General features: G+C 39.1%; 1 protein-coding gene across 4 annotated transcripts in view; it reads left to right on the forward strand.

Annotated features, from left to right (window-relative positions):
• mark4a (MAP/microtubule affinity-regulating kinase 4a) overlaps positions 1-10542 on the forward strand; it is a 70732-nt gene extending 60190 nt beyond the window's left edge. For 2 of the 4 annotated variants that reach the window (XM_041801413.1, XM_041801414.1), the window contains exons 16-17: positions 1873-1917; positions 4496-10542. In XM_041801413.1, coding sequence (XP_041657347.1) covers positions 1873-1917; positions 4496-4832 — 382 coding nt within the window. In that variant the 3' untranslated portion in view covers positions 4833-10542. The remainder of the gene's footprint in view (positions 1-1872; positions 1918-4495) is intronic. The other 2 variants (XM_041801415.1, XM_041801417.1) reach the window with 1 other exon arrangement.
• The last annotated feature ends 15563 nt before the right edge of the window (positions 10543-26105 follow it).

Consider the following 26105-nt stretch of genomic DNA (forward strand, 5'->3'; position numbering starts at 1 on the left):
CTCTGCCTGACTGACTTTTTTTTATCCCTTTATCTATTAATTATTGTCTGCATGACTTGTTAATTCATACTGTCAACACCCCACACTCTTGGTTTTAAGCATGGTCGCCATCAAGAGATTCATTTTATTTATTTATCTATTCATTTAAGTTTGAGGTTTTAGGATCAGTGTCTCTGTCATTTTAAAAGTTGATTTCAACTCCACCAGTAGGATTCCTGTGCATAAAATACCCTTAGAGATGGTGTTTTCATTTTGTATTTGAGTGTTTAAAGTCATTAAATGTTTCCATGTGTTGTTTGGTAAGAATGTATGGAAGCCCAGAGAGGAAAGTGAGAAAAAAATGTTGTGGATATATCTTTAAGGTCTGATCTGAAAGGTTTTCTCTCCTTTTTCAATTAAAAAAAAAATCAATAGCAAGAGTTTTTGGTGCATCATTCTTGGAAAGACTATCTTTTAATTGTTTTAAGTAGTTTTTTTTTTTTTATAGCAAAATGAACCAAAAACGATATCCTAGAAATGTTAAATCTCTCAAACGTTCATTCTGCTGTTTTCAGAAACACAAATAGTATGACTGTTAGCATTCTTAATCCTGATTACATCAGGATTTTTTGTTTTCTTTATTGGATTATCTGACTGTATTATTGATAAAAACAAATATTTCGGTAAATATGTTTTTCATAGAACGTAGACATTTTTATTTATAACATGTTATGAGTCAACAATAACCTCTGTTTTATGAAACTGGGCTTTTATTCTGGAGTCACTGCTTCAGACTTGCAGTTTTTCCTATTTCTAGTATTTGGCATGTGACGAAATCACATGTTTTAATCTGGTTTTCTGTAGGGTTAATTATTAAAATCTTAAAAAAATCTTAAAAAATAGAAAAGGAAATGCATAAAAATCAAAGTTGTTGCTCATGATTAAAATAATCAGGGCTGTGATAATCCTTTCAAAGGAAATCCAACTTACATTTAGCAAATGAAAAATATTTCTTTTTTTTTGTTTGTTTGTTTGTTTTTTGCACTTAAACCATAAACTTAAATTACTTAAAGAAAAAAAACATTGGAAATTTACGATCAGGTCTGTCCTTCTAAAAAAAAAATCTTAAAATGTGGGAATAAGTTAAAGGTTAATATTTTTGTCAGTATTTATGTATGGCATCCATTTTTGGCCACCTTCACTGTGTGACTGTAAAAGTTTATTGAAATCATAGAAAAAGAAGTGCAGATATTATTACTTGATTATTAACATAATCAAGCACCAGTTAGGATTTTACTGTTCTGACTTCACCTGAGATGAGCGATCGACTCTGGTTGAAAGGCAGATGCCACAATCTCTAAACTCTGTGAACTGTCACTCTGTTTTTAAAAGCCCTAAAGAAGACTTTGTAAGTTGAAACGTGCTGGCACTTTAGCCTTTTAAGTAATGGCTTTTTTATTTTTGCAGAACAGTTCTGCTTTATTTTGGTTCCATGATTTTGTCTTTTGTAGAACTAGCTGAAAATAAAACGCATGGATATGCGTCCTCCTCCTCCGTAGATACAACAGGAGAAATTAAACAAAGATCAGACTTAGGAAATGTATTTCCAGAGTTTTTTCTCACTTTCTCCTCATGTTTCCGTCAGACTAGATGTGACTGTGATATTTGAAAACGTGATGAAGAGAGAGCTGGTTGTACTTTATCTGCATGTTAAATGTTTAAAACAGGTAAGTAGAGGAACATGACAAAACTGTTTTTCAGTACATCACATGCTTGTTGTCGATGCCTGCTCGGTCTCACTGAATGATCATCCTCTGAATGCCGTCTGTCTGGGTTTTGGATGCTCAAACACTCGTTGTGGATTACCTCTCACCCAGCCTGTTTATCCCACAGGGTCACAAATGAATCTGAGGGAATCCGGAGATTTGCGGTCACAAGGTCAGTACACGTGTGGCAGCTGCAATCACAGCTGTAACTAAAAAAGATGTTTATTTCTGTTTTCATGGGATTCTTATCCTTTTTTTCTTCTTACCTGGAATTTTAGATGTTGGAGTGTTTTACTTGATTGTTGCTTTTGATGATCTTCAAGTCAGCACTGTTTTCTTATTTCTTATCAATGCTTAATCTTTCTTATAAAGTACTATATGATAATGTAATCATCCACCTGAGCACCTTATCAGAGTCAACTCAGTGCAAAAGCTCAGACTGGCTTTTTTTTTTTTTTTTTTTTTTTTTAAATTAGCTGCAAAAGTTCAGTCTTAAATAGTTCATAAGGTCTGAGTTTGCAGTTTGTTTTATTGCATATTTAACACAGATGCTATGTGCAATTAAGGACGGTTTCACAGTAGGAACCCCAACCCAGATCTGGGTTTGCTTGTCTGCAGAGTCTGATTCATCTGGCCAGTGTAAATGCAGACTTAGCGTACTGAGGAAAAGTGCCTGAGTCCCTTTAAAGGGGTGGTCCCATGTAAACTTCAAGGGAATTTAGGCACGGTACTAGGGGGATGCCAGCAAGTAGAGTTGTGTAGTTTATTTTAAATGAATGCATGGTTTTCTCAAGACAGAACTTGGCCCCTTCTGATGCTGTTTTTTCTGCGCTCAACGGCGTCAAAACGGAACATGTTCAACAATTCAATGATTTGAGTGTTTGGCTTGATCAGGCATAGTCTTTTAAATCACACATTTCAAATTTGCTCTGAAAAATGATGCCTCGACTAGTCTGTGTAGGAATAAATCTTGCTTAATGAGTCGAATAACTTCCAAATGATGGCTAGGTTTAGTTAAATTTCCATACATTCCAGATTCATTTCATACAAAGTGAAACATTTAAAGACTTTTTTTTGTCTTATTCTTGATGATTACAGCTTAAAGCTCACTAAAATCAAAAATCTACTATCTCAAGATATTAGAATATTGTGGAAAAGTCCATTTTCTTGTCAGCTATTTCTCTCACTCTGGTTCACTACACACAACCACAATCACGGTGAAGACTGCTGACTTGACAAATATCCAGAGGATGATCATTGGCGCCCTCAACAAGGAGGGTAAGCCACAGAAGGTCACCGCTGAAAGGACAGGCTGTTCTCAGAGGCTGTGTCAAAGCAGATTCATGGAAAGTTGATTGGGAGAGAAGAGTGTGGTAAGAAAACGAGTACAAGCAACAAAGATGAGCTCCGCCCAAACAAAGAAGATTCAAAAACTTAAGGAAGCTTCACAAGGAGTGGACTGAGGCTGGAAACAGTGGATCAAGAACCACCACACACAGATGGGTCAGGTCCACAAGGGTGTTCTTTGTGCCGAGCCACTCCTGAACCAAAGACTTCGTAAGGGTGGGCCAAGGGGTAAAAGAACTGGACTGTTGCTCAGTGGTCCAAAGTCCTGTTCTTAGATGAAAGTCCATTTTTAGAGTCTGGAGGAAGATCAGAGAGGCCCAGAATCCAAGGTGCTTCAAGTCCAGTGTTTTCAGCTTCCACAGTCAGTGATGGTTTAGGGTGCCATATCATCTGCTGCTGTTGGTCCACTGGTCTTTATCAAGTCCAGAGTCAAAGCTGTCAGCCATCTACCAGGAGATTTTAGAGACCTTCATGCTTCCATCTACTGAGAAGCTTCATGGAAATGCTGATTTCCTTTTCTAGCAGGACTTGGCACCTGTCCACAGCAAAGCCAAAACTAACAGAAACTGGTTTTTTGACCATGGTGTCACTGTGTTTAATTGGCCAACCAACTGGTCTGACCTGGACCCAGTAGAGGATCTCTGGACTGTTGTCAAGAGGAAGATGAGAGACATCAGACTCAACAATCCAGATGAGCTGAAGGCTGCTATCAGAGCAACCTGGATAAGAGATCTCAGGCTTAGTCCGTTCTCCGTGCTAAAATCAAGAACACATTGAAATGAATAAAAAATGTGTCCTATAAAACCGTCTAATCCACATAGCACAGGGCAGTTTCAACCTCCGAGCTACACAGCACATATAAAAGGAGGAAAAGAATAGTTATTGGTATCTTAAGAATAATAAAAACCTTCACAGTAGCCTGTAGGATGGACGCCACTTCTTCTTTCTTCTTGGTGGATTTGCAAATTAACTAACTCTGCACATACCACCAACTACTGTGGACAGAAACCATTCATAAACGTGGTCGGGTATGAAACAGTGTTACTAATGTGAAAGCAGACCAGTGGAGAGGAGGGGAGGACAACCACACCCAAGCATGGTTGCCTACTGTAAAATGCACTAAGACGTGTGGATTCTTCTACACATACTGGTTTCGATTCTTTTTTGTTTGAAGACTTTGCCAAAGTTTTTTTAAATATTGGCATATTTTCTCATATCCTAAACTTGGAACAAAGGAGGGAAACTGGACTTGTAAAAACTTCAGTCAAGTCCAGATGCCTCCTTTGGACCAGTTTTGGATGACCATGACCTGGATGAACAGACATTTACATTTCACCATCATAGCACTATTTTCTTGTTTTTAAGCAGTAAATTTAACCATTTCTGTTTCTTCCTCTCCTTAGTTGCCATCTACCTGGGAATCAAAAAGCGTCCGAGCCCCGGGCCGTCGGACGTGGCTGGGATCTGAGAGGCGGTGGGCGGCGGGACCCTGCGGAGGTGGTACTGGCTCTGCGGGAGGCGGCGCTCGGATGCGGCTGCCAGGTCCACCTTGCCGGCCCCTTTCTGCTGTCCTGCACCCACGGCGTGGCGGGGGGCCGCGTGGCTTTCGAGGCCGAGGTGTGCCATCTTTCCACGGGCACCTCCGAGACTTCTAACGGGGTGCGCTACACGAGACTCTGGGGGGCGCCGCTAGCTTTTCGGGACATTGCCACCCAAATCTCTAAAGACCTTGAACTTTGAAGCGGAGGGGGTGTTTGCGTACCGGTGTGTGTTTTTGTGTGAGTGAGTGTCGATGTGTGTGCGCAACGGGAGGGGGGTGGAAACAATCGAAGAAAAAAAATCACGGAGAAGGGGCGAGGGGCTGGACCCGAGAGAAAAGACTTCTCCTTCTGTCTCTTTCATGACTTACCCCCCTCCCCCCCACCACACACAAACACACACATAACACACACACATCTGACCCGTAAGTCACACAGACTGAAGCACCCCCCTCCACCTAATCACCCACCCCGCTCAGCCAACTTCTTCACTGAGCGTCTGCACCCACTGGACCTGGATCAGACAGAACTAGTCGAGTATTTTTTATTGCTACTCTAGCCATAATGACTCTTTATTTTGTTATTTATTGCTCTGATCTTTGTTTTTACCCTCTATCACCTCCACAGCGACAGAAAAACATCATCTCTTTGTGTCAGTCCTTTTTTAAACTCTTCTTTTATATGTCACCTTTACGCTCATTTTTCTCTCCCTCACGGATGACCTGATTATCTGCTGACTCTTCATCACCTGGGGACAATCACATGCACACAAACGTGGAGATGGTGCGACTCAGTGATCAGATAAGCAGCCGCAGAGGGTTGCATTGCTTTGATTCCTGTACATACAGCAGTGACGACTGCGCTGGATTAAGGTCAGTGAGAGCAGCGCTGACAGGCTTTGGAGCAGCCAATCAGAGGTAGACCTGGAGTAAAAATCAGTGACATCTTCCACTTCATTTAATCAGAGAGTTGTCACTTCTCTTATCATGAGTTTACCTGAACGGGACAGGCACAAAACAGTCGGAACGTCTTGGTTTAAACAGTTTTATCAGCAACAAAATGAGGGAAAGAATAGCTTGTTGCAGACACAGGGCGTTGGTAAAGTATCATTTTAGTGACTAAAAGTGGACTTTTAAGATATTTTCACAACTATAGTTCTGTATAATGGACCAAGTTGTTGCATTTTGCAGTTACGTCAAGTTTGGTCTGTGTTCATGCAAGGACATTTGCAAGCCAACCAGAGTGTCCATCTCCTCTGCAGATATTTGCATGGAATTTTGGCTTTGAAAACAAGAAAGTACCAATAATCTGGTGCCATCATTTTTTGCTTTGTTTTTATTAAAATACTTGTAAAGGTGAACATTCTGGTAATGTGGCATCACTTATTACCATCTCTTCTTTTAAAGTCTGATTAAAGCATATTAGGATGACAGGTTGGCACTGGAAAAGAAGGAGTAAAACCAGAATTTAAGACCCAGTTAGCACTTTCTTTGTCAGCAGGGTACGTCCTTAAATCATGGTAACTTGGATGTAAATGTGATGCTAATTTCAATTAAAAAAAAGGGTTTTGCCAAAAACTTGCATCAAAAACCATCAAAATCTTACTAGTCAAAGTAGAATGAAATGCTAAGTAGGAGGTAGTGATGGTAGCCACTTAAAGTAGCTACACTGGACAGCATTCTCATTATTTGCCCATTTTCACATGCAGCTTTAAATAAGACCTGAAGCTATTCAGAAAGACCAATAACTCATTTGAAAAATGTTTACAAAGCCAGTGAATCAACTAAGAAGTAGAAGATATTTTCTCATAATAAAAACACTTTGAACTACTAAAGTATTGTTTGCACTCACTAAAGTCACCGCCATTAGAAAGAGTTCAGACTTTATCAAGACTGTCTTTAATTTTCAGATGAATACTGATGGAAAAGTGTTGATGATTTTCCTGCAGGCTCCTTTAAAGATTGAATAAAGTCCTGCAAAAACTACAAGCACACTGCTCTCTGATTGGCTGAGGTCATCTTCTGTCAGTGCTGCTCTTTGTCATTAAAGCTTGTTCAGAAAATGTTGGGATTTTTAAACGTCCCACTCCCTATCTGACCCCTGTATCCGTCTTCAGAATGATGTACTGAGGACAGGACTGCAGGGACACATTTGAATAATCTTTCGTTGTCAAAGATCTGTAACAACAGACAAACTGTAAAGCCTTCATTGCACAGGAGCTGTTTACCCGGGGATCAAAGTTAATCAAAAAACTGACCCAAAATGTGCAATTCACAAGAGTTTGCCTTATTTGTCACCCTGGTAAGTTCCCTACCCAGCTTCCATGTATTTTATCTGTCTGATCCTTTTTAAATGTCACACATCTGGGTGATTTGTATGGAGGCCCTAAGAGGACATGCAGTCACACATGTAATGATACTACAGGCTCCCTATGAGAATGAGATAAAGGGACATTTTGGTAATTTTGAGGTTGGGTTATATGAGGTACCTGGCAATACTAGTGAGCGTTGCCCCTTCAAACGGGACGAGCTTGAAGAAGCTGAGCTTTACAGCGTAGCAGATGGGTATTGATGCTTCATGTAATTTAGCAAGTTTAAGGAAGATATAGGCCTAAAAACAATGCTGGCTCAATGGTGCGTTATAGCAAAAATGTATGAAATGTTTTATTTTTCACTCAGAGGCCTCTGAGAACGTCACTATTTTGCAATTTGAGCTTTGACAACTGGCTACGTGCTCTTCCGCCTCAACATATCTGATCAGTTGTTAAAGTTTGTGGCCTTGTCAGAGAAAGCTAAGCTGAAACAACACTAAAATGAGCGATTTAGACTTGAGTGGCGATGAGGTAATGTCTAGTTGTAGACTAGTAAGCGAAAAACCTCGCTAAAAAGACAAAATGTCTACTAGTACGCTTAAAAACAGAGTAATAGTAGTACTAGTAGCCTTTTGGATCTTAGTAGGAGTGCAAAGTACCTTATTCCATAAAAAAATGTCCAAAAGTACATGTACTGTAATTTAAGTTAAAGTAATTAGTTACTTTCCACCCCTTACTACTAGTAGGGAAAAAACCTGATGGATGTTGGAGATAAGACTGACTTTATTCATGCCCAGCTGGTGCACTCATATCCTGGGTATTTTTTTTTAAGCATCCGCAGACAGCTCCATAGTCTGGACCCTTTTGTTTCTTAATATTTTTGCTTTCAGCAGCAGAGTAGCAACTGTAGCAAGTCATTTACCACCTCTTGTTCTTTATTCAGACTGTACATTACACTATCAGTTATATGCAGCTACAAGAGAGGTATGAAAAGCAAAAGTGGAAGCAAAAAGAGTCATTGCTTCAGAAACAAAACATCATCTCCCCAGTCCAGTCAGAACCACTTTGTCAAGTAACCCACATGGTTTACAGTTATAAATAGTTTTTCTTTACTAGCAGTTATTAATTTGCACTTATTGCTGTTATTTATATCTGGGGGTGTGGCTGTTCTGGGATCACCCTGGCCTTCCGTGAGCCTACGTGGAAAGCATCAGGCAGGAACAGCATTCCTGCCTTTCCTGTGCCTACGAGGAAAGCCTGAGGCAGGGAGAGAAGCAGTAAAAAAAACCTCAGAGCAGAGCAGGCATCAATGACAACAGAATGACACTGATTTAGTCAGAAGCAGCAAAGGAGGAGCTGGGGTGGAGGAGGGTAGCAAAAGCACATAGAGGGAGCAGCAACAAGTGCAGCTAAGGCATCATGAGTGTGAGAAGCCAATCCAGTGCTTAGAATCAAATCAGCTGACCATCAGCTGATGACAGCTCGCGTTAGAATAGCTGGTCTCAATTATACGGTACCACTTGAACTAACTCTTTATGCCCAATTTGTGAACTTCAAGGGTTTCAGAATGCTGCCAGCAGCCTGTTGCAGGCAGTTACAAGTTTGCAAGACAGCTCATATCATCATGACTCTTCAATCATAAGGCTCACTTAGTTTCCTGTGAATTGCACTCATGGGACTACGACCACAGACAAACTACTTGTCCACTGAGAATAACTACAGATGCCCAGGTAACACTTTTTCCTGTGCAAACAAGGCTGACATCTGTTTGATTTTCAGTGCAATGCAATTCTTTGGTTGTATTTCTTGTGCCATGTGATCTCATCTCAGTATGTTGATGGGAAACATCAAACAAACAGGGACAAGCTCTCAGATTACACACCAACATTCGCAGAAAAACATCCACCTCCTCAAATCCACCCTGTCCTTGATTCTGGGAGGATCAGAGGAGAAATCGTTCTGACTCTGGAGAAGGCGTGATGAAGGCAGTGTGCACAGTGTTTTCTTTTTGTTAGTCCAGTTGCCTTTAAAGTGATCGACCCCAGCGCCTTCATTCAGAACATGTTAAATGTATAAAAAAAGAGAGACATAAAAAGAGAGGAAGCTTTCTGATCTCCCTCCCTGTTTTTAGTGAATAACGTACTGTGATATTTACGTAGGCTACTGAGATCATGTTGTTTGGCTGCTGATTTACTGTTGATACTATCTCTCAGTTGTGGCTTTGCTCATGGTGACCCAAACCCCGACCTCCCCTGCGCTCCCTCTCCCACCCGTCCCTCCATCTGACAGGACCCTTAGCTGTCCGCCACCTTCGTATGTTACACCCACTTTTTTCTATCGTCACAGAGAGCGTTTCCTCGGCCCACCATCTCACATCGTAGACCCCATCTTCTCTGTCCTGATTGGTTCGTGCTGTATCACTGAGCAGACGCCATTAGGATGCCAGGAGTCTGTCCTCGTCCTCCCCTGGACGTTTCTCATTGTGGTGTATATTAGCATTAGGTAATATAGACCTCAATGCACTTTGCTTTGACTTGAATCAGCTCCTTCCAGTGTACCTGTACAGGTAATACCCAGAACTAGCCACTGGAGGGCGCCAATGTCTTAAATGTGAAACACTTCAATTTGTGGATATTTGCACAGGTACTTTATTTATTTTTTAGAATAATATCATTTAAAAAAACAGGATTTATATCAGTCAGTTGATGGCTGTATATAAAATATATGAATATAGTATATATCTTAGAGCTCAAGGTTTATTTATAGCTAGAGCAAGGGAAGTACTTCTAGTTTAAAACAGATTCTGTCAGTGACAATGGGGAACAAAATCAACCTGCAATCCTGCATGACTTCAGAGTTTTTGGGTTTCAGGAGAAAAAAAAGAAGAAGATGCACACCCAGGATTGGAAGCTTTGTGAAATACTGTTTTTAGCGTTAAAAATAAAGAGCTGGTGCTGAATGTAGCGCCAATCCTCTCCCCTCTCACAGAAACAAACTTCAGGATCGCTTTGGTACGCTACAGAGGGCTCCTGACTTCTTACAAGTATTTAAAAAATGCCATGAAATGAACCACAACGAGCAGCGTGGGAGAAAACGTTCACTTTGGGTCCTGTGAGGACGCCTACAGTGAGAATAAATGGTGTCGTTTGGTTCTGTATTAACTTGAATTCACTCCCCGACGTGTTGAAACCCTGGGTTGCATTCAAGCCATAGAAACGTTTTGTCGCTGACTCCTGTTTGACAATTTGAATCAGGTTGTTTGCAAACCGGGCTCAAAGCTAATAAGTGTGCAATGACTCACGAATCTTAGTATAAGATGGATTAAATTGTCTTAAGGTGGAATCTACTGTGAAAACTTCTTGAGAAGAGTTTTGTTGAGTACCTGCGTGTTTAGATGATGGATGGGTCAGTATTAGATCCTCATGAGGCACAGTATTAACACTGGAAATGATTAAAAACAGACTGAAGAACACAGTTTGACCTGTATGAGTAATTTTACATCCTCCCCTCAGAGACAAACTGTAACCTGAGACGGAGACGTTGTGGTATATAAGGAGAACATGGAGCTGAAGATTAATAAAATTCACTGATGTTGGCAGTTTTTCCTTCATTTTTGTGTCGTGCTTTCATGGTTGCATCAAATCAAAGAGGCAAAAAGAGCCAAACACGAGACAAGTCAGTAACATGGGGCGTCATTATGTTTTTACAGCTGCTTAACCTCCTGAGACCCTGCAGCTACAGAAGAGGACATTTTAGCTTTCCTGCAAAACAGATAAATTCAGCCGTTACAATTTTTTTATATATATATAAAAATATAACTCCAGAAGTTCCATAAATGTTTAAGTAATATTATTGGAAATGTGGGAAAAGTTCCTATTTTATGTTCAGGATTTTTTTGTAAACATTTTAGGAGATAGTTTGTGTTTGATGTTTTTTTTTTTTTTTTTTTGTAATTTTCTCAAATTTTTAAGTGAAAATTGTATGACAGTCTTTACGCTTTTCAGAACATTTCAAACGTGTTCAGGAAATACCTGAAGAAATTTGGAGGTATTTTGGGGTTGATGTTTTTTTCAAAATTCTTCAAATTCTCATGCGATTTTAGGGACTTTGTTGGAAATTTTTTCATAGTTTTCCATAGAATTTGGGGGGAATTTACTGGTACATCTTGGGGATTTTGATAAGAAAGTTTGGTTGAAATTTGCTCAATTTTGTGGAATTAACTGTAAAAAAAAAAAATCCAGGGATCTTCATGGATTTTTGGTGATAATTTTATCTAAATCTTTAGACTTTTTATTTAGTTTCACCAAGTTATATTCAACATTGGAGGAATTTTTGAGTACTTTTTGTGGAATTTGTAGGACATTAGTTTGGAAATTTTTCATAGATCTTTTAGGGAAATAACTTATAAGTGTTTTGGAATATGATGAAAACTTTTAGAAGGAATTTGCCTTTTAATTTGCTTCACAAGATTTCAGGGATTTTCATGGAATTTATATCCTAATCCTTATTTTTGAAAGTTTCGCACACTTTTCATTTGGAGATTATTTTGGGACATTTTAGGGTTGGAATTTTCTCTAAATATTTTCTGAATTTAAATGGAAGTTTGGAGGGGAAACAAATCCATAATTTTCAGAGAATTATACTTGTCAATTTGGCAGAATTTGGTCAGAAAATTTGTGTTCAATTTGCCTTGAAATTTTGAAGTATGCTGAAAAAAAAATTTCATTTTTGTATTTGTTGTCATTTAAGTCTTTTCATAAAATTTCCCTTAAATACCTGGGAGTGTATGAGGACATTTGGGGTCGTTTTGAATTTTCTTCAAAATTGTTTATAATTTTCTATGAAAATTTGCAGGAATAATATAGAAAGTTTAGGGGAATGGATTAGAAATTTTGAGTGAAATTCCCTTTGGGATTTGGGGAAGCAGTGCTGTAGTGAAGGCTCTGTTACACAGAGAACACTCTTATTTTTAAGCCTCCAGGTTGGCAGAGACCCAGAGAGTCAACAGAGGGCAGCAGACGCTGTGACAGAGGGCCAAACTGCTGCGGGGCATCACACTGTACTGTCAGATGAAGTTCCCACATACAGTTCAGAGTGTGGGGTGTAATTCATTTAAATTCAGAGCCAAAGCTTTGCAGATGAAGTCTCTCTCAGCCTGAAGCTGCAGACTGTGGTGTCAAAGTGGTCCAGCTTATTTTTTCATTTATGAAACTTCTTTATATCTGATGTCTGAAATCTTTTAGTCCTAAGATCAGCTGGCTGACTGTTGTTGAACATGTGATCCTGTACAGACAGATGACTGATAATATATGTAGAAATGTGCATCACTACTCAAAAAGGTCAGACTTTAATCTGGTGGGTTAACTGCTTTGTTTTTTAAGTCTACAGAGCTACAACTGAAATGATTTAATAACACCATAAAAACAACATATTTTAGAAACTCTTACCTATCTATAATGCATTATCATTATCTATGTAGCATTTATAAACACAGGAGATCAAACACTAGATAGGACTACTCATGAAAAGTCATTTCAGCTAAATGCTACCAAGGAAACTTTACACACTGTGGACAGAGGTGACAACGTTGCTGAAAGAAGAAAAAGCGCTGTGAGAGCTCGTTTCTAGTCTGGCTGCAGACCGTGGATCTCAGAAGCCTTCTCCTGCAGACCAGTACTATGAGGTGCTTTCTCTGTTAACGCTGTAATATGAATGTACACAATGTTACCAGTTTTAGAATTTTTTTTGTTCAACTTTATTTATAAACAAAGTCTGTCGGAAACATTCATGAAATAGCGTATTAATAGCCTAATAGTATAACTAAGCTAGCTACGTAGTTAACTTTACTATTCATGCAATGTAGCTACAGCTGATGTAGTTATGTAAGCTACATTATCTATGCAGCTACATGAGCTACGTAGATTACGTAGAATCTACGTAGAAGATTAAGATATAAGAATAGATATCCATGGGCTTTGTGAGCTTAAGCTTTAGCTACATTGGCTACATAGTTCTGTGATCTACATAGCTTATGCAGCTAATGAACCTCCATAAGCTTATTAAAATGTTTTTATGAACAACAAGCTTTTTTTTTCTTGTAGGCAGACTGTTTACTCGACTTTACTGAACATTTCAGTTTTACAGGTCAGGTTTTTGACTTTTAGCTTTTGGTATCTTAACTGTTACCTAAACTTTTATCTAACCTAACTGAAAGGTTAATCTGATTTTATTTTGAAAGTTTCAGTGTGTATTTCCATTCTGACCGATGAGGTGTCTCGAGCCTGGAGAGGGGCCACCTGAGATCTATGGTCTATTGTCTTTAGTCTTTTTAGAGTATAAAATTACAGACTGCAAAGTTTGTGATTAATTTGGATACTTACAACCAAGAAAAATAATATAACATAAATCAAACCCCAGTCAAAATGTAAAAACATGTAAAAGTAAAACACTATCATTCATAATTTTTTGCAAAAAAACTTCCTCTATTTTATCCAAACTTCCTCCAAACTTCATGTGGCCTTCAGATTAGCTCAAGAACAGTGCGTAGAGAGCTTCATGGAATAGGTTTCCATGGCCGAGCAGCTGCATCCAAGCCATACATCACCAAGTGAAATGCAAAGCTTCGGATGCAGTGGTGTAAAGCACGCTGCCACTGAACTCTAGAGCAGTGGAAACGCATTCTCTGGAGTGATGAATCGCGCTTCTCCATCTGGCAATCTGATGGATGAGTCTGGGTTTGGCGGTTGCCAGGAGAACAGTACTTGTCTGACTGCATTGTGCCAAGTGTAAAGTTTGGTGGAGGGGGGGATTATGAGTATTATATGTTTATCAGGAGCTGGGCTTGGCCCCTTGGTTCCAGCTTCTGGAAGAATGGTCAAAAATTCCCATAAACACACTCCTAAACCTTGTGGAAAGCCTTCCCAGGAGAGTTGAAGCTGCTATAACTGAGTGGACTGGGTGGTCATATTAAACCCTATGATTCAAGACTGGGATGTCACTTAAGTTCATATGCGAGTCAAGAATAGAATACTTTTGGCAATATAGTGTAGCTGTATTATTAATAATGTTTTTATTGTTGTTTAATTCTACTAATATACTGAAATAAAGCTAGCTTGTTGCTGGCATAACCTACGGATTTTGGCCTTGTAAATGTAAACATTAAAGTCATGTGATGCAGAGATAACATGCTTTAAAGTATAGAGGAATGGTAAACTGACCTCTAGCTTACTCTACAGTTTAAATGTTTGAGTATTATGCAGTAGTACGTAGAATGCAGTTTGGGACACAGGCCTTGACTTGAGGATGTTCTCAACACTAAGTCTTCTCTCATGTATTCATGACAAAACTCTTCATAATAATGCCTCTATAATTTAATTTATCATTCTCCCTTCATCCCTGGTCTGATCCTCTTCATAGAGACACGTTATAGGGGCTGTGTAAACGTCTGCACCTGGCTGCGTCTGTTTGAAGTCCACACCTGCTGTCTACCCTTGTGCCCCAGTGCATTGTAGGTTAAATGACGACTACGTGTTGGAGGTGAACTCTGGCTGCCCTCACATTAATCAACGACAGTGGTGAAGCAGTTGAACAAACAGATTTAGAGCCGGTTCAAACACTTGTTCCTACTGGATGTAGGTAAATCCCTCTAATGTTATTACTGAGTTAACCCAGATTAAAGGGCCAGGACACCAATTATACACAGAAATGTCAATTCACTCTCCTCAGAAGCAACTACACAGACTTTAATGCTGCCTAACTCTTTAATAGGAGATCTCCCTCATGGACTGATTCAATAAATGTTCAGTAAAAGTTAGATTCTTATATCTGCAGTCTGTGACACTACATGCTGCTCACACTGCAGACAAGAGAAGTTTACAGTCAGGGCTCTCTGCCAGAAAGCAGTCAGTGCACTGAGCTTTAAACTAATTCTATTAAGAGAGCAGATCAGGGAGGATAAATGAGAAAAGAAATTTGCAACCAGGAGACTTAAGCCAGATTCCACTCAGACACAAAGATTTTCAATTGATTATTCACATTAAGACAATAAGACAGTAGTTGTAGAATGACTACAGATCATTGGTTTGTTATCGGTTTGAGCTGTCTACTCAACATATTTGCACAGATTTTTAAAAAAAAAATCCCCCCGCTAATCCAAGTTAGTCATGTTGCACAAGTAAAAAAACATTTTACTAACAAGGGAGCAAAAAGACTAAACACTGGAAGACCAGAAGATGGTGTTGTGCACGGATGAGTCCAAGTTTAAGGTCTTCGGATCAAACAGAAGAACATTTGTGAGACGCAGAACAAATGAGAAGATGCCAGAACAGTGCTTAAAACCATCAGTCAAGTGAGGTGGAGGCAGTGTGATGGTCTGGGGGGCTTTGTAGGTCGTAGAAAAAGGGATTTGGAAAGAATGAAAGGGACCTTGGGGAAGGAAAGCTATCAGAAGATTTTGCAATGCCATGCCATACCCTGTGGGCAGCACTTGCTTGGGGCCAATTTCATCCTAAAACAGGATAATGACCGAAAACACACCACCAAAATGTTCACAAAATAATTAAAGAATGAGCAGTCAGCCAGAATTATGACTGTAATAGAGCGGCCAGCACAGTCTTTAGATCTGAACCCTACTGAGCTTTTGTGGGAGCAGCTTAACTGTATGGTACCAGGGAAGACCCTGTTTAGCCAATCATTCATTTGCTGTATTTCCTATTCAGACTAATTTCATGAGTTTTTCCATGGAAAACAAGAAAATTCCAAGTGATCCCAAACTTTTGAGCAGTAGTGTATATATATATACATATATATATATGTATATATATATGCACAAAAATTATCTCATATTTTGACCATTATAACTCAGTTTTAATTTTCTATTTCATTGATTTGCCTTTTAATAACATTACTTTGACTTACAGTTTAATGTGTTGGCATTTCTAATCTAAAAATCATTTATCACTGGCAAAATGGCACCAGTTTTCAATGCAGTGCCCCCTGAGGGGTCAAAGGTCACAAACATTTAATGTTGATTTTCAGCCTGGCCCCTTACATACAGAGACTCCTCCAGATTCTCTGAATCTTTTAATGATGTTATGGACTGCAGCTGGTGGAATCTTAGAATTTCCTATAAGTGTCATTAAAGAAAGTTGTTCATAAACTGTTGGACTGTTGGCCACCACAGACTTCTACAAACTAGAGAACCTCACACCATCATTGATTGTGATCTGCAGAGCCTTCAGAAGGTTCCTTTTTACCCAATCATGGTTCTAGCTTCTATGACCAATTAACCGACTTACCTGTGGAAGGTGCCAGGTGTTTTCTGAACAGTCAACAACTTCCCCAGTCTTTTCGTGTCCCTGTCCCAACTTTTTTGAAACGTGACCCCCTGGTCTAATATATCAATAAACAGGTAAATTAAATAGAATCAGCCCTTTGTAGCACAGACTGAGGACAAACTCATGAAGGTGAAACACGTACACTATATAAGTTCTCCACAGGCTTTTGGCGCTGAGCCGAGCGCACAACATTGCACAGCACAGCGTGTCGAATGTGGTCACATCACATGTGCAATGATCTGTGGTCACATACTGTTCTCCCAGCACTGGAATGTGCAGCCTTTATTCATTCAATGAACTCACACGTTTGGTCCGCTTAAATAAAGCGTCTCCAGCTGCAGCACGTGCTGTTCATGTGTTTGGGTCAGTAAATCCTTCTGAGAGGAGCTCATGTGATGACTGAGGAAACATCACCTGAGCTTCTCTTGTGTTAATACTGCAGTACAGGGGTGACAGTCAAACACATTCTCATCTCTTCTCAGACAAATCTGTGGAGTCTGAGATCCATCTTTAACATTTTTGCTTTGAGTAAGGGAAAGAACAAATGGTACAAATATGCTGAATTTTCACAATAACATGTTTACTTTAATTTTTCTACTATTCACATGGGACTAGTATTACCTGTGGACCTCTGATAATTTGTGAATAACCCCCTGATGTCAGTGTTTGGTGCCATCCACATGGGATGAGTGAAGACTGGAATGTACTCTAATTTACTGCAAAGATTGGTTCAAGGTGCAAAAAGAAATGGCAAAATAATAATAATAATACATTTTATTTATAAGCGCCTTTCTGAACACTCAAGGTCACTTTACATATAAGAACAAGTACAATAAAAGCAATAGATAAAAGCAAACACTATAAAATGTAAAATGGGACAAAGAAATTATGAAGAATAAGCAATTCTGAACAGGTGGGTTTTGAGATGCAAATAGTTGCATAATAGTGGTTAAAATGGTTGAAAAGTGTCCAAAAATGGGTAGAAATTCGCAAAATAGTGGCAAAAAAGGTGGATAAAAGTGCAAAAAAAAAGCAGTGGCAAAACAGAGGTTGCCAAAATGGGAATAAAGTGGCAAAGACAGGCAAAAATTAGATAAAAGTGCCAAAAAGAAGTAGCATAAATGGGCCAAAAGGGGAAAAATTGTCGCAAAAATGGCCCCCCCAAAAAAGTGAAAATGGGATACAAGAGCAAAGAAGAGAAGCAAAATTGTTCATAAAAAAGGATACAGTTGTGGCAAAAATGTGTGAAATGCAGCAAAAATGGATAAAGGTGGCAAAAAGAAGGGGGCAAAAAAGGCAAAAGTGGCATGATAGTGGTACAAAAGACTGAGAAGTGTAAAAATTGGGCAAAAGTGTCAAATATAAGTGGAAAGCAGCCAATATGCATATATCTGGTATAATAGATTGAAAGTGGCAAAAAAATAGTTAAATGTCCACAAAAGGTGGCAAAATACAGGGCTATAAAACAGAGATAGCAAAAAAATGGACAATACACTGAAAAGAGTGGTTCGAAGTGCGTTAAAGAAGTGGCAAAAATGGCCAAATAGTTACACAATAGTGGTAAAAATGTCCGAAAGGTGGCAAAAAGAAGGAGGAAAACTGGCCAAAAATGGGCACAAATTGATAAAACAGCAGCAAAAAAAATGATAAAAATGCCAAGAAGAAGTAGCAGAAAGTAGCAGAAATATGAGTAAAGGGGCAAAAAGGGCAGCAAATATCTAAAACTAGTTAAAAGTTGCAAAAAGAATGCTAGCACCAATGCTGATCCAAGGGGCCCAGTCAATTCCACAGACAGCCCAGACTTTCAGTAGTACATATGGTAAATTAATATGTTTTTTTTTTTATTTAATTCTTTTTAATTTCCCCCCATTTTCCCCTCACTGGCGAGGTGAGAACTTAAGTTTATCACCTGTGATGTAGAGCATAAGATGAGAGTAAAACAGTGGTGTTCAGTGCAAATAATGAGATTTTATTCCACAAAAACATGATTTGACAAATAAAGGCCAGTCACTGTAATGATCAAACAAAGTAGGTCTATACGAAGGCTGAGCAATTAACTCAAATTTAGGTTACATCACAGCATGGCCTACTGCAATTTTCAAACCACAAAAGGTGCGAGATTTCTTTAACCTGAGCTGTGTGTCTAAAAATGGTTTAATACATTTTATTCTAGTAGAGATGTTAGACATACAGTTTATGCAAACATTCAAGTGCCATTGTTTAGAGAAGTTCTCAAAAATGTCTACAATTCAGCATAATTCAGATTGCATTTGCAGTGAAGTAAAATAACAGCATTACATATTTTCAGAATCATTCCTCCTAATGCTAACACAGCTGTTACTTTAAAGATGAGCTATAACAGTGGTGTCAGAGGGACGTCAGGCTGCTGGTGCCAGAGGGAATGAATCCTGTTGGTTTATCAGGACACTGAGGTCGTTCTTGATTCCTGAAAAATGACCCTTCAAGCTTGTTATTGGCTTATGTGTAGAGAAAACAAGATTGATATAAGGCTCCTCCACAGGTTTATAACAGAAGTCCAAATCCAAACCAATGATAGCGAAATGTTTATTAAGCTCTGTGTCTTCTACTTCACACCCAACAGTGACTGGATACGTGAAGGTCTTACTTAACTTGAAGGTCTTGTATTTCAGAAGCAAACTGTCCAGGTCTGCCAGATGCAAGTCGATAGCATTTGAGATGGCCTGGACATATTCCAGTTCAGGTTTACCACCTTGAGGAAGACTCAGTCGAGCCTCGTGGATCATCATCTGGATGTGGAAGGCGGCTCCGTTGACCCAGATCTTAAACCCACGAGTGCTCATCTGCCCATCATACAGCAGGGAGTTTCTGAGACTGATGAGATGACTGTACAGCTGAGCTTCAAGTCTCTTTAGTTCCTCTTTAATTCGTGCTTCGTTGTTTATGTATGTGCGATGGCGCCCAATGTACTCTGACATCGTGTCTCGGACAGACGAGGCTTTCTCTTCTCCAAAAACACGTCGGAACATGTCGTATGAACTATCTGTCTCAGGAGCAGCCTTGATGATCAGCTCCAAGATCAGTGAAACCACCAACGCTCCAAGTCCAACGGCACCAGGGACTGCAGTCAGCGGAGCAAAACGAGTCCCCACCTTGTCAACGAACCCTGGCAGGGCATCAGCCTGTAGTTTAGCGAAGGCTTTCAGTTGAGCATTGGAGTCAATACCTGCGTATTTCAGCATTGACTCATCGAGGCCTATATCTGGTAGAAAGTGTGGGTACGAATTATCAATGTAAGTATGAAAAACAACAGCTGAGCTGTTAATCTCCTCTTGTGAGAATCTAGGACCCATGTTGTTCTTCTCAGTCTGGGAGGACACCAGTTCAACTGCAGGAAGGCGAGAGCAGACTGAGCACCAGGCAATCAGAGTTCACTAACATATAACCAGGACAGCCGGTCAAATAAAACCAGGAGGATGACACTGATAACCAATCAGAGCTCTGCAAAGTGAGGCGTCTTTGTTGACTGTTCTCTAATGTCCCCTTTGACCGAGGTTTAAACAAACACTTGTGCACACTGTAGCTCCATGTTTCCATCACTCTTCAAATCCAAATCTGCAGTTTTCCTGATGTGTGCTCAAAATGATCTTCATCCTGAATTTCTGAGAAATTCTTTCCACACAGAAACCAAACTACCATCCTGCTTTTGCTTTCCTCTACCAGAGTCACTATGTTCTAGCTAGAGGTAAATCGTGAGGAGAGCAAAGCAGTGGGTGATATGGCTCTGTAAAGTATCGTAATATAGGCTAATAAACGTAGACTGTAGGCCCCCTTTATAAAGGTAACTTCAACCTTTTGATTTTAAGTCTGTAGCTCTCATGTGACAGAAGAATGAAGGAATGGTTAAACCCTCTCATCATACTATAAAATTACTCCATTTTAAATAAAGGTTTTGAATTCAGACTTATTTACAGGGAGTCCTGTGCCAGTTTTTTCATTGAGTGCTCTTATTTTTAATAGTAGAATAAAACGTTACCTGTTAATAATTTGCTATAATTCTTATTTCAGAGTTCGATCAATATTCTATATAAGCCTATTTAGCTTATTTTCATTGCTGATTTCTTATATTTTGATCATGAGTTTAGAAAAAAAGGTTGCTATAATTGTTGAATAGTACAGCACAGACTAGTTAGATGTATGGGAGTAGAAATATGAGTGCCATGTGACCCTGGATGGTCCCGATGGATGGAGTAGTGGATGGTTGTTAGATGGCCACCATGTCCCAACAAGGCTGCAAGGAGGTGGTGGAATCATAGACAGAGAGCAGGTAGGCCCCTTTAGGGTCCCTGAAGGTGTGAAAATGACCTCAGCAAAGTAGTTTCTGACTGACCACTTTCTTCCATGGTACAAAAAGAAGAAAAGCAAAATTATCTTCATGCATGACTATGCGCCATCTCATGGTGCAAAGAATACCTCTGTGTCATTGGCTGCTATGGGCATAAGAGGAGAGAAACTAATGGTGTGGCCCCCATCCTCCCCTGACCTCAACCCTGTTGAGAACCTTTGGAGCATCCTCAAGCTAAAGATCTATGAGGGTGGGAGGCAGTTCACATCAAAACAGCAGCTCTTTCAGGATATTCTGACATCTTGCAAAGAAATTCAAGCAGAAACTCTCCAAAAACTCACAAGTTCAATGGATGCAAGAATAGTGAAGGTGATATCAAAGAAGGGCTCCTATGTTAACATGGAACTTTGCCTTTTAAGATGTTTTTTAATGAAATAGCTTTTGATTTCAGTAAATATGACCTCTTAATGCTGCAAATTCAACAAATTACCATTTTCAGTTCTTTACAACCTATAAAATGTTTTGTAACTTTGTTGTGCGTAGTAATGTGGAACAGTGCATTTTGAGTTTTTGTTGTGTTTTGTTTTTAAAAAAGTAATCATTGGGAGGTTTGTTCAATAAAATTTGAATTAGGCTCTGACAATTGCATTAACTATTTAGGAAAACCAGAGAAAAATATCATTTGCATGATAATTTGGATTGCAGTGTATGTCGTAGTTTGACAAATTTTTAGTTGCTCTATGTAATAAGGGCGACGAAGTAATGTGTGAAACATCACGTTACACTTTGATCCACAGTCAAACTCTAGTTCAGATTTAATCTGAGTTTTCTTCAACTGCGTCTTTCTCTTTGTCACTCTCCCGTAAAGCTTGGACTGATCAAGAACCTGGCTAACAGTTGGTGTATGCAGAGCCTCTCCCATCTCAGCTGCTGAGGCTCCTTCAGAGAAGTCATAGGTGTCTAGGTGGTCTCTCTCACTAATCTCCTTCTTGCACACTCACTCAGTTTGTGAGGATGGCCTGATCCAGGCAGATTTACACATGTGCCATATTCCTTCCACTTTTACCTCCACCAAGGAGGTTATGTGATCGGCAGGGTTTGTTAGTTTGTTAGCAAAATAACTCAAAAAGTTATGGACAGATTTTGATGAAATTTTCTGGAAATGTTAGAAATGGCATAAGACAGAACTGATTACATTTTGGGAGTGATCTGGATCACCGTCTGGATCCAGGAATTTTTTAAACATATTCTTTACTATTGGGAGATTGGACTAATGGCGGAGGTCTGCGCTCTCCGAGTGCTTTTCTAGTTTGATGATGGATTTAATTGAGCTCTGGGGTATGTTCAGTGCCTCTGAAATCCTGACTTACACTTCTCATTAACATTTTGTCTGAGCTCTGAGTGTTCTTTTGTCTTCATGGTGTGATGGTAGCCAGGAATACTGATTAACCACTGACTGGATCTCCCAGTCTACTATAAATATCTTATATCATTAAGTGAATATAAAAATGGTTCAACCTGCATTGCTATTACCATATTTATATATTTTTTATACATCTTTCTCTTCACTGGCATTATTTTTGCTAACACTAGTATTACAGCGACCATAGCGTAATTTATTAACATGATCCTTACTTCAACAATCATTACTAGAACAGTTTAAGAAGCATATTTACTGCTATATTTATTAATATTAGTTCGTTACCCTCCTAGCTACTAATGCTAATACTGTATTGTTTTGTTTTCTATCATGTCTGTTTTCTATCAATCAAAGCTGTTCCTGGTAATTTTTCATATATTGCTACCATCATCAACATCATCATGCTATAGCAATTTCCTAAAAAATAGGAGATGTGTTTATGGTCACAACCAGGGCTTGACATTAATTTTTTTTGTTCACTGGCCACTGTGGCCACTTATTTTTGAAAGTTACTAGCTACTGAGCATTTCGACGAGCCACAGATTTGTTGTTGGGAAATTATTTGCTATTTGCCACATTGGGAACGTCTGGTATGAGATGAAACATATGCTCCGTTTCCCTCTTTAATGGATATTAAGTTCATACTAATATCAAAGCACTTACTGTTAATTAACTTTATTTTAAAATCAGAAATGCAGTGGATTTCATAAACATATCTAATTCTCACTCAGACAAATCTCCACCAGAGAATGCTGAGCTTTGGCACTGAAAAATTCCACCGACCAAAGTGGCTAGCTGGAGTCAGTCTGGTACCTGCCACAGTCCTGGTCACAACTGCCATAAAAATGTCTTTCATTTGGTGTTTTGTTGTTTCTCTTGTCCCTCTGCTCTTCTTGCATTTCTCCAGCCCCGCCCCTCCTTCAAGACCTTTCCAATCCCAGTGCAGCTTCGGCAGAGAGCCGTTAACGTAAGTCTGGACTGCTCAACAGTCCTGCTCTATATTTAGGGAGGATTTATGTCACCACAGTAATGGGACTAAATACTGCTAGTGCTGTGCTCATGGTGATCAACGCTGGTCGAATATAATAGGCCGCAACAGAGAGTGTAGTCTAGACCGGCCCTCTTTGTAAAGCATCTTGAGATACTCAGGTTATGAATTACAATCAAAGAAAGACTGGTTGAGCTTTTTTGTGACTCTTTCCAGATTCAGGTTTAGATAGAGGTTGTTTTTGATATGTTATACCTGTTGGGGACATTGTTGTAACTCAGTTGTTTCTTTTCACTATCTCAGGTTTAATTAAAAATTGCAACAACATTGTATTTATTATTTATTGTTCATTTTAAAAGTTATTTTTAGTTTTGTAGGAGCGATGTGAGGTGATTACGATGGGCAAGAGTGTTCGGAGAGTTGCAGTCAGGGGGCCTAAGTCTGCTTAGGGCCTCTTTTTGGCCAGAGGCAGCCCTATGTTTCAGTCTTTTTGGACGGTGTGTTTGCTGCGGTGAGATTATGACGCAGCTGCATGGTGTGTGGTGTGGGCTCTGCAGAGTGTCCTCTAGAGGATATGGCAGCAGACCTCTATGGTGGGGCAGAAAGTGATGTACATTACCCAAGCTAGAACCAGAATGACGTACTGAATAACATATATTTTCATCTCGCTGTCAGAGGTTACAGTAAGTGGCAGTTTTTCACAGTGAAAGAATTTTATGAATCAAATCAAAACTTTGTTGAGTGGTATCAATTTTAATTTGACTCACCACATACTAAGCAAATCCTTAAGAAGGTTATGGTTAGGCACTCACCTGAACCCTAAACGTTAGGCTTAGGTTAAGTTATAAGGGGATCAAATTAACAAAAACACCACACACTAAGGGAAACCCAAGAAGGGCTAGGGTTAGACACCTGAACCAAAAATGTTCAGGCGAGGTGTAAGGGGATAAAATTCAAAATTACACACCACAAACTAAGAAAAAAATCCAACAAATTGTTTGTACGTCAACTCCTGCCCCACAGTCGAGGTCACCCCATTTTAGCAGTCTGCAACAGATGAGCCCAAAACACCCCTCCAAGGTTATTATAGTTAACTAAAACTAACTAAAAAACTAAAACTAAAATCCAAAAATCATTTTAGTTAACTGAAACTAAATAAAAACCAAGCTTTACCAAAAAAACAAAAACTAACTCAAACTGTAAAGTGCACTTACAAAACTAACTAAAACTGAATTAAAATGGAGACAAAATATCCTTAGTTTTAGTCTTTGGCACAACTATACTGACTGGCACCTACACACAAGTCTAAGGAGTGTAAAATTGCCTGATCTGATTGGTTAAGACTTCACACAGTGGTAGTTTTATGTCTGGAGTTGAATTTTAACATCATCAATAAGTAAATAAAAAGATAAGTAAAGAGTAGCCTGTTTTATTATGTTTTAAAAATGTCTGACGCTCAGTCAGCCCTAACACTAAAACTAATAAAAACTAAACTAAAACAAAGCATTTTTGCAAAATACAAACTAAACTAAACTAACAAACCAGCAGTCAAAACTAATAAAAACTAACCTGAAATTGAACACAGAATGTGAAAAAGAAATAAAAATAGAAACTAATGAAAAATCCAAAACTGTTATAACCTTGCACCCCTCCATAGAGGTCTACAGCCAGATGCCTCTGAGTTCAACATGACACATAAAACTAATTCATTGTGTCACTTAAGCCTGACTTTGCTATAGCTGTGCATACTTCATAGTGCATTGCTGAAATTTTAAGTCAGAAATATGTTAGTAAATACTAGGGTTGTTCCGATAACAGTATCAGAAAAATACGTCCAATACTGCTTAAAATGCAGATATTGGTATGGGTAAGTACACAAGTTTGTACCAATCTGATACAGTCTGGTTTAACTTTATATTTTGCTTCGTTTAGTCATGCTAAATGTAAGCTCTTTAAACCAGAAATCTAGTCTTCTTCACTGCCAGAAAGCACTGCATGCACAGGCTACAGTTTATAGAGCAGCGAAGAAGAAGGCAAGGATCCACTGCAGGAGCAAAGAATGGTGTTAAGTTAAATAACTTTTGAACTATAAATCATTGCCTCTTACTTGTTTTTTTCTCTTGAAGCTAGCCGTTGTGCCTTCCCATTGAAGCTATTGATGCTTTTGAATCCTGTGGGCAGCATTTTCAGAGAGCCTTGAACTTGTGTGACTTTTGGGGACTTTAATGATTAAATTCACACCAGTAAACCCGATATTAAACATCTTTTTTATCCATATTAATCAAACTACGATGATTTATTACCACTAGCAAGAATGCTTACTAGGATGCTAACCTTCATACTGTTAACTCTTTGTGAGGGTCTGTCAGCCAATGGCAGGCTGTTCAGTAATCATGTGATGCTGCCTGAATAGAGCATAATGGAAAGAGAGTGAGAGAGTCTGTGATGCAGCCCCCTGTATTCTTGTTGTTTTAATATTTAGCAGTAAAACTCAATAATCAGCAGTAAAACAACTTTAGGGTCCCAGAGATGCTGTATATTATGATTCTATTTGTTGAGCCATGTTCTGAGTCAAATATAGGTCTAAAATAATTTGCTAGTCTGCACAGTCAGTCCAGAAAGTTCATGCTGGTATCGGATCAGTACCTGGTATCGGCCGATACCCAGGAAAAAATGCCGGAACACCTCAGGTAAACACTGCTGTTGTAGAAGGTTTTTTTTTTTCTAAAAGACAAGGAATTAAGAGACCAACAACAATCAGCAAGAGGAACTCTCTGGGTTTTATTTGCTCTGTTGCAGTTGGACACACCTCACCACGCCATGAAGAATGGTAAAAGCAGAACATGCAAAGTATGTTTCACCCAGGCATCTTTTGTACACATCCAGCATGCATCATGTCACATAACAGGCAGAACTTCTTGTCTCACAGGTATCTAGTACATAGTCATACATGGTCTTTCTAAACCCTCAGGACAACACTGATGTTTGTGTCAGGTAAATACAAGCTCATCGAAGTAAAAAGAATGTAACTCCAATGATCAAACAAAGTCTATATGAAGGCTGAAATATTAAAAGAATTATAGTTAAATCACATCAC

This window comes from Cheilinus undulatus, linkage group 12 (genome assembly GCF_018320785.1).
Source record: "Cheilinus undulatus linkage group 12, ASM1832078v1, whole genome shotgun sequence".
Lineage (NCBI taxonomy): Eukaryota > Metazoa > Chordata > Actinopteri > Labriformes > Labridae > Cheilinus > Cheilinus undulatus.